Source organism: Microplitis demolitor, chromosome 3 (genome assembly GCF_026212275.2).
Source record: "Microplitis demolitor isolate Queensland-Clemson2020A chromosome 3, iyMicDemo2.1a, whole genome shotgun sequence".
Taxonomy (NCBI): domain Eukaryota; kingdom Metazoa; phylum Arthropoda; class Insecta; order Hymenoptera; family Braconidae; genus Microplitis; species Microplitis demolitor.
Genome location: NC_068547.1, coordinates 6,201,041 through 6,215,025, shown reverse-complemented (window position 1 = coordinate 6,215,025; position 13,985 = coordinate 6,201,041). Strand labels below are relative to the sequence as shown.

Genomic DNA, 13,985 nt, shown 5'->3' with positions numbered 1-13,985 from the left:
AATTAAAATTGAAACCTTTCCAGTGATACGAAATCTAATCAGTTTAATTGGTTTTATTACAGAGATATAACGGAGACAAAAATTTTCTTTTTTCTCTTATAAATATAGATTAGTAAGTATATGTTAATAAATAAAATATATAATAATAAATTTGATAAAAGATACAGAATTGAATGGTATTATTTATTTAGATCTCCATGTGTCGGACATAAAACGAATGCCAGTTCAGCAAAACAATCTTCGAGTAATTTAATCTCCCCCGATGGCTCCATTGCGATATACGGACCAAGATTAAGTCTTTGTTTTTTCATATCAACTGTAATTGTTGGTGGTTCGATCGCGTGGATTCCAGTTCCTTTGAAACAGGCGTCAGATGCCCAGGCTAGAGTTGTTGGACAAACTGGATACCATTTGCCCTTCCAGTTTTTTAAAAAATATCCATTATCATATGAACTATTTATCTGGTAAACACGAAAAATAAATAAAATATATAATTTAGGGATATAAATATGGTAATTTTAAAAATAACAATAATAAAAATTTATACAGGATCCTCGTTGATATAAGATTGTGTGAGAATACTGCAATCTAACTCGTCTTTTTTATTTGGGCACTGACTTATTCCATCACATCTTCGTGATAAGGATACACAAGTTCCCTTAGGATCACGTCTGGTCCAGTCTAGACAACTGAAAGAATTATTGCCGCATCCTGATGTAGAAAATATGAATACATTTTAATACAAAACTTTAAAACGATTTCCATCTATCATTTTTTTTATTTACACTAAAAAATTTACTTGCTTCTTTAAATTTAAAAAAATAAAAAATAAATTCTTTTATTTATCATTTTAATATTCAAATTTCTATCAAATATATCTAAAAAATAATTACCGAAACAATTAAGTTCATCTTCGCCATTGAAACAATCAAATGAACCATCGCAAATTTTTTCCTCATCTATTTTATCAAGACATGAGCACATTTCTTCATCACTTGCATCTGCACAATCAATTTTACCATTGCACCATAGAAATTTCGGAATACAATGACTTTCATTCGAACACTTGACAAAATTTTCTTTGCAATTTAATTCAGGATTCGGCATCGATTTAAGTCCAGATGACACGTGAGTTTTATATAAATTATGATCAGATAAATTTTTTTGTACTCTTCCCATATACGTCATGTCTAAAAAAAAAATATATAAATTATTTCTCATAAATTATTAACAAAGATTTTTAAACTGTATGCGGAGTGATTTTTTTAAAAACTCCGGTGACGGAGTAAATTTAGATTGAAATAAAATTCATAATCACTCCGAATTAACTCCTAGTTTTTTTCAGTGTTAATTTAAAATTATCTTACCGATTCGTAATGAATTTAATCCACAAAAAAATGTTATAAATATAACCAATGTATAATTATTTATTTTAAACTTATACATATTTGCTTTATATTTATATATAATATGTTTTTTTGTGACTTGAACGGTAAGAAGCACTTTCTTCAAGAGCGTAAAGCAAACTAATGACGATCATAGATTCCTTTAAATTCTTTAGCAAACTTGAAGACATTAAATTAGTTAGTCAAGCATGAATGTAAAAGTATTATTATTATTGAATAATATATATACTATTTCATTGAATTCTTAGTGTATGTTGTAATGTTATATATTGTAAAAAAATAATAATAGTGATAACTAATATTTTTATCACCTTACAAATTTAAAATTTGAATTATTTATTTTATTGTTGAAAGTTTGTAATAGAAAATAAATTAAATTAAATGCACATAATTTGAATAATAATAAATATAGAAATTTATATATTCTTTGAATAAGCTAATAGATGGTATTTTTAATGTTAAGACTTAATAAATCAATTTTACGTTTGCTAAAGTAATAAACATATATTTATGTTTGTATTTAATTATTGAGTCTTCAGTTTTTATTAAGCAATAAATTTCATGATTTATTATTATTTAGATAATAATTATTTGTTTATTTTTTTAAAAAAGTTTAATAACGAAAAATTTAATGAAAAGCTTTTATTTTATCAATTTAAATTTTAATTTGGCGTTATAATATTATAAATTACATTTATTTGTTAGAAATATGTAATAGGCTTTTTTACTTCCCTCTAAAAAAATTTCAAATTTTAAATAACTGACAAATTTTCGTTTTCAGTCGAAATTTTGAAAATTAAGTTTGCATTCAATTATGACATTTTGAAATTCTAGAAAACTGTTCTGGCAATTTTCAAAGTGACGACAGAATGTTTGAATGTGAGTGTCAATACAGCTTTTCGAGAAAGTACATAGAAAAATCGGACGTGTTCATGTATCTGGTTTTTTTTTTGACTTGCACTATATAATATAGATCTAAAGAATATTTTTGACATCCTGAAAACTAGAAATAGTTTTTGTCATACCAGCAATCAATTCTAGTCAATATCGTCTCCAAGAAAATACATAAAAATCATGATTCTGAAGTTAGAAGACAATTAACAATTTTCTGATTTTTTTTTCAACAAATCAATTACAAAAAAATCAAAAATAAAAAAATGCACACGTAGAAAATTTAAAAAACTACAGCTGCAATTTTTTTTTTATAATTTATTGTTTAAAAAAAATCCAAAAATTATTAGACGTCGGCTAACTTCAGTATCATAGAAAGTTGCGGTTTGTCGGTCTATGTCAAAAAATTGGTTTCTTTTTTTTTACTTGTGTCATACAATTTATCTAAACAATACTTCTGATACTTTTAGAGGCCAGAAATAGTAAACCAAACTTTTACAATTTTTCAAAAATTATCTTCTTAGAAAATATAGAGAAAATTAGGACAGTCTATGCCAAAAATTAAAAGAAAAAATTTTTGTTTTGAGTTGAGCCATATAAATTTTATCTAAACAATATTTCTGATATATTTTTACTTTCTAATATAGGCCATGAATAACTTTCCATTATGACTTAAAACGTACATAAAATTTCGAGTTGATTTTAATAAAAATAATAATTTCATTAAATTAAAATGAAATTTTTTCCATGACAAAATTATACAAAATTTTTTTAAAATTATTGCTACAATCGACCAAAATATTTTAAACTTTCATCATTTATAGCATTCGACTATTTATTTCCATGCCCCAGTTTAAAAGTATATAAATAAATCTGTCTATAGAGTTTTTTTAGCAGCACCTAAATAAAAGCAATATACATAGTGATAAAAATCACATATATAGAAAATAATATATGGAAGTATATAGTTGTTTGATAATGTCAAGCCACGTGAAACAAATGGTTCGACAATAATAATCTTAATGAGAAGTGAAACTTGCGACCTCCAACAAACACTCAGATTGTATCTTTATATTCAATCTCTTAGCTAAGTGAGTCGACGACGTGTCTAATGACCTAATCGTTTGCGATTTTCCCTCAAACTTAAAACCACGTACTTCACTTACATTACCGAAACCTTAAACTAAAAAAGTTTAAAATCACCGGATACATTAGGAGCTAATTAAACCTTAAACTTTACAGACTAATTGTTTAGAGTCCGTTTGTGTTTTTGGCGCCGATATGTATTTAGTTTACCGTAAAAAAAGAAATATTTTGGCATCGATCTAAAGTATCCACGTGGTAAAGGTATAGACAAGAGCAATTATGTCGTTAAATTTAGCTGAATTACTTTTATATGAAAAGAGTATAGGGTGGAAGAATAAAGTAACGATCGTTTGGAATAATATTCAAGGTCACTCTACTTAAAATCATGATTCATGAGTGGCATGAAGATCTTATCACTTATTGGTAATTTTTGAATAATTTCTTATTCCTTTTCACTTTCATTTCAAGGTTTTCAATTAATTTAAAATATTATTATTTTTTATATATTAGTCTATCCTTGAATAATAATGACAATTTTATGAATTCAAAAATTTTAAGCTATTGTCAAAATGATTTTTTTACTAATTCTTTAAATAGATTTTTGGTAATTATTTACTACTGGGATCAATCATATTTTTGAATATAGAAAATCGGAAAATCAATGTTTCTGGATGGTATTTTTTTAAATGTTCTATTTTACGGCGGATTAATGAAAAAAATATGACAATTTAGAAAAATAAATTACAATATGTTTTTTTACAAATTAAAATTTCAATAACATGATTTTTAACCAATTTGTCATTGAAATTTCCGTCTCAACACTTGTGAATAATCACCAAATTTTTTAAAAATTTTAATTGAAATTTTTTTAATGCTCTTAAAAAAAAATAATTATCTAGTTTTTAAAATTACTTCTACAACGTAAAAATTTTTCAAGGCTTCTATTAAGAGGGAAAAGGGATCTGAGATATAAAAAAAAGAGCCTATTTTTGTGATTTTCTTTTCAGAGTACTTTCTTTATTAAAATTCTTAAAATTTGAGACAATATTAAGCAACATCTCAAGAAGATTTTGCTAAATTTTCATTAAGAAATATTGAAAAATAAGCCAGTGATAGTGGGGAGAGACGAGTCACCTCAGGAAAAAGTCTCAATGCCACGCAGGATAACTCATGACTGCCTCATCTGAAATAAAGAAACCAAAAAGATTTCTTTAGTACATAAGTTTGTCTTAGATCTGATCCCAGAATTTTTTATTCCCATAACTACTTATTTTTTCAATAAACAAAAGGAGAAACTTTTGGCAAAAATCCGAGTTTTTTCATTGCACCTTTAGTAAAAATTCAAAAATGAATATTTTGTTTATTCCTTCGTTCAAAACCAAGATAAATTTATGTACTAAAGAAATCTTTTTGGTTTTTTTATTTCAGATGAGGCAGTCATGAGTTATCCTGCCTACGGCATCGAGACTTTTATTTTTGAGGTGACTCGTCTCTCCCCACTACCACTGGCACATTTTTCAAAATTTTTTTATCAAAATTTAGCAAAATATTCTTGGAATATTGCTTGATAATGTCTCAAATTTTAAAAATTTTAATAAAAAAGGTACTCTGAAAAAAAAAATCACGAAAATATCCTCTTTTTTTGTATTTTAGACCCCTTTTTCCCCTTAAGTAACTTAAATATATAAAAAATATTTTAAAAAAATGATAATTATTAAATAATTTTTAATCGTAATTTGATAAAAAATTTACCGTTTTATTAATTGAATTTTACAATTATAACCAAATAAATTTTAAAAGATAAAAATAAAAATAATAAATTAAAAAAAAAAAAGTACACATATACATAAATTATCATTCATAAAAGTATCATGTAAAAAAAAAAAATAATTAATTAGATGTAATTAATTCAGGTCAGTTATCAAGAGGTCACAGTAATAATAATTATAACACATACAATCAGTCATACGTAAATTGCTGCGGGTTTCAAATAATTACCTCGTTTTGTATTTCCCCACCCTGGTAAATAATATTTAAATCCACACCACAAATAAATTATAAAACAATTAAATAATATTTAAATTCTGGCCAAGCATAAATACTTAGCATTTAAAAAAAATGAATTATTCGTAATGCAACAAATTGTAACACATTCTCAAAGATTATGATAAGGCGACACGTTTAAATAATATATGTATGTGGAATAAATACTACTAATGTATAACATTAATTCATTTATTTATTTTTATTTGATAAATAAAAAAATAAAAATATGGAGAGAAAGAAACAAACCATAAGACGAATGTCTATAAGGCGCAAGTCTCAACCTGAACCTCCTCCACCTGGATGAGGTCTTGGGCGTCGTTGAAGTCACGCAAGAGCCAGCAGAAGGTTCGCGGTACCCCTGTACGATCATACCTCGGCGACGTTAAAATCAGTCAGCAAGATGTATTGCTCCACGTTGGTCGTAATGTTGTTTCTTCATGAATTATTGTTTCTTACCGGAATTACTTTGACTAATTCACAGAAAACTAATGCACGGCAAACGAGTACTAAGTCACCACCAACAGTTAATATTCCTGGACAGGGAACTTTGATTGGAAAGGAGGTAAACAATAAAATTAATATTTTTATAAATTATTACTAAAAAATATACACTAAAAAAATTGCGAAGTGAACCTGGATTAAATCCGGAGCGGATGACTGTTTATTTATTTCATCTCCTTGGAGTAGGTATTCCACTCCGCTGAAAAAAAACTCCCTATTGACTCCGTATGCGGAGAATTTTTTTGAGAAACTCCAGAACTTCATGACGGAGTGAATTTAGATTGAGATAAAATCCTTAATCACTCCCAATTTTTACAGTGTATATATGTATATTGTATTACCCGGCTATTTCATAATATTTTTAATAAATTATTAAATATATACCATTTATTTTTCATTTAATATAATAGATATAAATTAGTATTATTTTGTGTCTATATAATTAAAATGATAAACAATAAGTTAAATTCGAAAAAAAGAGCAGTTGAAAAATTACAGTTTCCACAGTGAAAACAGGCCTTCGGGAAAAAATCTTTAAACATTAAAACTTAAACTGTAATTTTATAATTTGTTATAGTAATAAAATTAATACAATTTTAAGCAGAAAATTTTACAGTTTAAAATGTAATTTAGTTAAATAAATCTTTGAAGCATTATTTACTTTTTCTTTTGAATTCTTGCTTCATTTAAAAATTAAAAGTTGATAGGTGAAACTGTAAAAATTAAGATTTATCGGTTATGTATTTTTTGATTTCTGAAATAATACCTCTTATTTATTGATAACATAAAAATTACACTGTGAGTTATCAATTGTCGAGAATGATGAATTATTCGAGAAAAATCACAGCTCACACTGTAACTTTTAAATTCTATACCTTAAGAAGAACACTACTATACAGAATAGTAATATTAACGATCAAAAATGTAATTTTAACTAATTTTAGAATAAAATTTAAAATTATAAAATCTGTTTACTATAGAGAGCTGGACAATATCGAGTTTGAAACTGTAATATTTGTTATGCCGGGATAAAAATGTAATTTTTACAGTTTCAGAGTCGCAGTGCTTTACTACTATACGAAACTGTAATAAATACAGATATGAGTTCAATTTTTCAACTGCTCTTTTTTCCATGTATTATAGAATAGCCAGGTTCAAATGGAAATTTTACCTAATGCAGATTCCTCTTGCTCGCCCGCAAAAAGTAACAGCGTTTTTGGGGATACCGTATGCCCAGCCACCAATTGGTAAAAAACGTTTCGCGCCACCAGTCACCGATCCAATTGTCTCATGGAGTAATCCCCGCAATGCCACTCAATTCGCGCCGTCTTGTCATCAAAATTTAAAGTTAATTAAACATCATGAGATGCTGTACAGAAAATTGTTGCCTTCTGATTGGGAGAATCCGGGTTATAGTGAAGATTGTCTTTATTTAAATATTTACATTCCTGACGGTAAGTTTAGTAATTTTATTTTTAAAAAGTACCAACTATTAAATATTATCGGCCCAAGTTCATGGCCATAAATAATTTATGAAATTTTTCATAAAATTTAAGGATGACTTCAAGAAAATAATCTTAAATCATGAGACTGGTGCATAATAAGGAACAAAAGCTCGCGTGATCTCGACCCAAAACGTAATAAAATCCCCCGCGTTCTTTATTCATATACAAAAGCATATACGCGTGTCGTCATGTCACACGAGCTTTATATTGTTCATACGACACTTGAAAATCTTATCACACATAAATATCAAACATTATACATTAACTTACATTCTGAATTCTAAATTCTCTTCTATAGCATTTAAGACATTCAAACCTGCTAAATAAACACTGATTGCAGAATTAATTGCAAGGAAAATATTCTAGTCATTTATGATGCTAATGACAATATTAAGATTGTAATTCCTTACATTTAAATGCTCTGACAATTTTATTCAATTCATTCCACGGACGATCTTAATCTCGGTTAATTATTCCAAAGTTTAAAATACCGCGAAAAAATTATAATTTTAAATAAAAATAATTATTGGAAACTTTTTTTTTATGTTCTGTAAAAAAAAAGTGGAAAATTTTTTTTATTTAGGATAATAGAGTGCACGCAAAGGAAGTTAACTTACATTAGTGTGTTTTATCTGCACCCATGAAAATTGTCGTTAATAACATACATTCATGTTTTAAAATATATATATATATATATATGCATATACATATATATAAGTATAATGAGAAAAAGTTTGCGTCGACCTCAGTAAGAGATTGATTAAGATAAATAAGATCTTTTATTTTAGTAAACTTAATAATTACAACAAAAAATATATATACATATATATATGAATCAGAAGTTCTGATTGATAAATATATAATTTATTTATAAATATATAAATTTAGGAATTGGATAAAATGATAAAAATTTGACAAAACAAATAGGAAAATATAAAAAAAAGTATTGTACGCAATTTGGCAAGTAATTGATGTTTGTAACCCTTAAAAGAGGAGTAAAGGGGGTTAAAAGTTGTATAGAGGGCTAGGTCGATAGCTGAATAGAATGGAAGTAACAGAGTATAACTGGTGCAGCCAGTGGCACGCGATCTTTTAGGGCTAGTAGCAAAAGATGTCGAGATACGACTGACTCGGGTCACGAAGCTTTTGGTCTTCTATTCCATTACATTTGTATATATATGTATATATATAGATATTTATGTTTGTAGGATTGTGTGATGCCTAAGGCACCCCTTGATCCAGGTGAGCTTCACTCACTTTGGTTACTTACGTTTACTTAACTTTTTTATTGGGATGATTCACTCGGGTAGATCATTTGCCGCACCCTTTTAAAGTCTACCGAGAGTAAGATAAATTAGCTGCACGTGATTGCCTAGAGGAAACTCGACAAAGTATAAATAATGTTGAGATCTTGCAGCATATAAACACCCGCCAGTGGTGAGATGGTAGATTAGATTGCGCATTATTGATAAATATAAATGTGATGTGTGATATTAATTTAAAAATGAGTTCAAGGACGTAATTATTGAAATTATTTGGTAGCTAGAAAAATAATAATGGGGGTGATGTATACATATGTTGCGTGGAAGATAAATATTAGAATGAGGAAATTAGCGGCGTGAAAAGTTTCCGGATCGATTGACGGTGTTGATTGAATTGATATACTGATAAAGGCTTTATAGCCTGAGGAATATGTAATCACTTGTGAAGGCGACGAGTTACAAGTTGTCAAGGGTGCTGCCTGGGATAATATTTTATATGTTGTTTGAGTTTTATAAGATGCGACGAATTATTCATCATGTGTTTATTAAATATGTATGTATGTTTACTTTTTTTATTAAGGACGTATGGAGGTTTTGAATATTTATATTTTATTGAATAAGTTATCAAGAGATTGACTGATAAATTCAAATAAAATTGAGGCATTATTTTTTTTTTAATTTGATTGATTGAATAAGGGGAAAAAGGCTAATAATTTTTTTAGGTCTTCCATTGAATTATTTATTAAATTTTAAATGAACATGGAGCTTTAATTATTTAAATAAAATAATAATCTTTTAATTATAAAACTAAAACTTTTACTTTTTGAACTATGAAACATAGATTTGATACCCAGCATTTGATGTAAAATTACGTAGACAAGGTTTTAGAGTATTTATAATTATTAATTCATATTTTTCATTATGATTATTATTATCTTTTGATATCTACTAAATGCTAACACAAAAAAATTAAAGTAAGAAAATCTGAATTTATTTTAAATATAAATTTGTAGTGAAACTATCGACTTTAGAAAAAAAAGTTTCAGACAAAAATTGTAGGAAATTTAATTTGCTATAAAAAAGATTTAAAAACTTATTGCCGTACTTCTGATAGTTTCAAAGTTATAGAAAAAATAAAGGGATCAATTAATTAAAAGCAAATATGAATTAATTTAGTTTCTTACTTCAAGTTGTAATTACTTCGTAAAAATTAGAGTTACAGAAAAATGTTATGAGATGATTTTTGAAGAGAATTTAATTAGCTACAAAATCATTCATATACATTTTCGTCATATGTGTACTAGTTCAGCCAGAAATTTAATTTTTTTGCAATAACTTTTGATTGCAAATTTAAATATCTGAAGTAAAAAAAATATTTTTCAAAATTAAATCGACGCCCAGTGAAGCGAATGTGTGTACTGTGTTAAAAACATAAAAAATAACGAGTGCAATAAAATTTTCTAGATTTTTTTCCGGAAGCTTTAACAATAAACCAACAAATATTTTTCAATTATAAAAAAACTAGTTTTCAAATGGTAAATTATATTTTTTTAAATTTATTTCTTACAATTTTTCACTGTTACAGCGTAAAAAAAAAAAAAAAAAAAAAAAAAGTTTTTATAAAAATGTTTATTTTCTTTGAGTAATTTTATTGATGAAAATGTCAGATTTTATCAGTAGTAAAAATAATGTAACACAATTATTAAAAAAAAAAAAAACAGACCATAATTAATTTCAATGATTTATAATTTTTTTAATATCAGAAAAATAAAAATAAATTTTTTTTCCACCCCAGAATTATTAAAACGAATGTTAATATTTACCTATTGATTAATACTCGTCCTAAATAAAAAAAAATAATATTAATATTAATATTAATACAGACACAGCACCAACAGAAGGTTGGCCAGTAATGGTATGGTTCCACGGTGGTGATTTTAACACCGGTACTCCGGCCATGTGGGACGCAACAGTTTTTGTCAACAAGCAAAAGGTCAGAATTATAATCACACAATAATTAATTAAAATCTTAAAACAATTAATTCAAAATATCTTTACAATCTAAGATGCCGTAATTATTTCATGACACAATTACCTTAAATTATTTTTATCATATAAATAAATCCTACTGTAACAATATAGCCCGCGATTTAAGATATATATTTTTAGACAGGTAAAATAATATAAAAATCAATGTGTAGTTCAAGGCCACTGCATGCATAAAAAAATGTCTTTGCATTGTAAAAAATTTTGAGTGAATCCGGAGATCTGAATTTTATTTAAATCTGCATTCACTCTGAAGATTTTAAATTTCGAAATAAACTTCCCTTGGGATGAATTTCGCTCCGCATTCACTCTGCTAATTTTTTACAGTAATAAAAAAAAACGTACTTATATTTGTATCATTTACCAACAGATTCTCGTGGTGACAGTAGCGTACCGTTTAAACATCTTCGGATTTTTTACAACGACCACAGCGGAAGCACCAGGAAACTACGGAATGTTGGACCAAGTAGCAGCATTAGATTGGGTCCAACAGAACATCCAACACTTCAATGGCTCGCGTGATAATGTTGTGATAGCCGGTCACAATGCCGGAGCAATAAGCGTGGGCTTACATATCCTAAGTCCTTTAAGTAAAGGTAAATTTTCCAAAGCAATAGTAATGAGCGGTGATCCAATAAGTACCGTACGAACACCAGAATTAGAAGCACCAATAGCTGATCAAGTTGGAGAACGTTTCGGATGTGTGATACGTAATCGCACGCGTTTAATGGAATGTTTACGTCGTGCCCAAGCTTCGGTACTACTCAAAGAGACAGCAGACATTGAAACATGGGGTCCAATAATTGACATCACAACTACTAATTCAACTGATCCATTTTTACCAATGCCACCGCGTGATATTTTGGAAATGGGTAATTTCAATGCGGTTCCATTAATGACAGGCTATACGAGTAATGAACAATCACTTGCTTACATCGAAACTCTAGAAAGTCCAGAAGATGAGGGAAAATTGACGTTCAATAAATTTGATACGTTAATAAGAGACGAAATACTTGCGTCTGTCAGTTTGAATAGCGACAACAGTTCAACTTGTGAATCAAAACCTCACATGATCGCTGACGCTGTTATATTTTTTTATAAACCGTACCCACATACAGATGATACAAGTGTTTATAGAGATCGTTATCTATCGTTACAGACGGAAAAAAATTACGCTGCTAGTTTAACTTTATTGGCCTCACGTGTGTCAAAGCAAAAAGATACGTTTGTATATCGGTTTGACTACAGACCAATAACACAACTGGTGGTCCGTGATATCCCCGAATGGGCAGGTGTACCTCATATGTTTGAATTACCATTTGTCTGGGGACTGCCTCACATGTTTGCAAGCTCAATACTCTGGCGTAGTAGTGATAAAAATTTGGCTGACGTTATGATGATGATGGTGGGGAAATTTATACGAAGTGGTAACCCTTCGCTGGATATTGTACAGTGGGATCCTTTCAATGAACAGTCACCTGGTATATTGACTATTAATAGGACTATCAGTAAGAGCGACGTCAATGCTATCGATCATAGAATTTTGGCATTTTGGAATGAGTACTACCCGAATTTAATTCAAGAGACTACTAATTTTTGCTGCAATAACACTAATTCTGGTGCGGCAGCTAGAAATTTTCGATGGGAATATTCTCTTAATTATAATGTTATTGTAATTGGTACTTTTATGGTGATTTATCTTTAATTATTGTGTATATAGACTTTAATTAGATGTATAATAAATGAAAAATTAATTTTTTTAAAAACAATTCGTAATTATTTATTCATCTAAAATTTAGGGGCTTTTGATGATTCGTTAATTTTTTAATTATTTTTAGGAAAGTTTCTTTATTTCTAAATAAAATTTATGGTGGAAGTAATAATGTTTTATACGATAAATATTTCGCGATAAAGATAGTACAGTAAATTTTTTTTTGATGAAAAAGAAAAAGATACTGAAGTTAGTCAACATCTAATTAAAAATTTTTAATTTTAAAAAATATAAATTTTTAAAATTTTTTTAAACTTTTGTTCAAACTGAAAAGAAAAAAATATTTGCCGGAAATTTGTAATAAAGTAAAAGCCCCTATACCCGCTCACTTTTCATCGGAGTGAGATTAAATCACTCAATATAAATTAATAAATAAAATGAAAAACCATATTTTTTTTATAATTATTTTTTGAAGTTTCGAGTATTAGAATAAAATTTTAGTTTGGAAAATAATATTGATAATTAATTATTATTAATTTTTTAAATAAGGTCCTTGAGTGTATCCATAGTCGCTCACTAAAAGTTGTCATGTACCATTACTCAATCAACACATGGCCCTATAGTCGCTCAAAGATAATATCAATTAAACTGTGATAAGTTTATTGATTTGGACAAATAATTTATAAATTATACTACTTTATTCTTTCATAATATAAAATTTCATGAATTTTAAAAATATATTTAATAAGATATAGTTATAACAATTATTAAAAAATTTGACATAACCTAAATTTAATCTAACGAATGAACGTTAAAGTAAAAAATGCCCGGCTTTGCGCGATTTTGAAAAATCATTTAATTTAAATTTATAATCTATTATAAAATAATTTGATACGTGATACTTTAATATATTTAGATTCACAAATAATTATTTATCAATAATAATATTTTTAGTTGTAATTTTTTTTTATAAAAATTATAAAAAAACGCTTTAAACAATTAAAGTGAGCGACTAATGGTACCGAGCGGGTATAGGGGTTTTTAACTTAATTATATTTAAATAAAAAAATTAAATTTCAGTCAAATTTACGCATAGAAAAATAAAAAATAAATTTCTTGTCCAAGGTGTTTCTAATAATTTAAGCGCTCAGGTGTACCGGAAGTGTGCGCGATAATTAATTCAAGAAATTAAAGTACTAACCTCAAAAAATAAAAATAAAATAGCAATTAAATTATCTTTAATTATCATCAAAAACCGACCAGCATTTAAAATACACAGAAATCTATACTCTATCAAATGCTAATCAATTTATAATTATTCCAACGCGTTAAGCCCAACAAGTTTTTCAAACACATTGGCATAAAATTTCTTTTAAAAATATAAATTTCCGAAATATTTATGACCCTGAAGTGAGCAGACAGTTAACAATTTTTAAGATTTTTCAACAGATAAATTACAAAAAAAAAAAAAAAAAAAAAAAATATGCATATGTAGAAAATTAAAAAAACTATAGGAGCAATTTTTTCAAAT

General features: G+C 27.3%; 2 protein-coding genes across 2 annotated transcripts; one reads left to right on the top strand and one right to left on the bottom strand.

Moving 5' to 3' along the window:
* Positions 1-136: 136 nt before the first annotated feature.
* LOC103568559 (serine protease nudel) lies at positions 137-1,446 on the bottom strand. Its single transcript, XM_008545481.2, has 4 exons — positions 1,368-1,446; positions 894-1,190; positions 548-711; positions 137-461 (listed from the first exon to the last, which is right to left on the bottom strand). The coding sequence occupies exons 1-4, from the start codon at positions 1,444-1,446 to the stop codon at positions 180-182; spliced, it is 822 nt and encodes a 273-aa protein (XP_008543703.2). The 3' UTR covers positions 137-179.
* A 4,349-nt stretch (positions 1,447-5,795) lies between these two features.
* On the top strand, positions 5,796-12,448 carry LOC103568595 (carboxylesterase 1C). Its single transcript, XM_008545525.1, has 4 exons — positions 5,796-5,991; positions 7,111-7,384; positions 10,581-10,690; positions 11,114-12,448. The coding sequence occupies exons 1-4, from the start codon at positions 5,830-5,832 to the stop codon at positions 12,446-12,448; spliced, it is 1,881 nt and encodes a 626-aa protein (XP_008543747.1). The 5' UTR covers positions 5,796-5,829.
* Positions 12,449-13,985: the final 1,537 nt, after the last annotated feature.

What these genes read in the sequence shown, in the direction of transcription:
- LOC103568595 (XM_008545525.1), top strand. Translation starts at nt 5,830, where the DNA reads ATGTATTGCTCCACGTTGGTCGTAATGTTGTTTCTTCATGAATTATTG. An exon ending in AAATATTTACATTCCTGACG is followed by an intron (nt 7,385 to 10,580) that starts GTAAGTTTAGTA and finishes ATATTAATACAG; the next exon opens with ACACAGCACCAACAGAAGGT. An exon ending in TTTTTGTCAACAAGCAAAAG is followed by an intron (nt 10,691 to 11,113) that starts GTCAGAATTATA and finishes ATTTACCAACAG; the next exon opens with ATTCTCGTGGTGACAGTAGC.
- LOC103568559 (XM_008545481.2), bottom strand. Translation starts at nt 1,446, where the DNA reads ATGTATAAGTTTAAAATAAATAATTATACATTGGTTATATTTATAACA. An exon ending in ATTAAATTCATTACGAATCG is followed by an intron (nt 1,191 to 1,367) that starts GTAAGATAATTT and finishes TTTTTTTTTTAG; the next exon opens with ACATGACGTATATGGGAAGA. An exon ending in AGATGAACTTAATTGTTTCG is followed by an intron (nt 712 to 893) that starts GTAATTATTTTT and finishes TTTCTACATCAG; the next exon opens with GATGCGGCAATAATTCTTTC.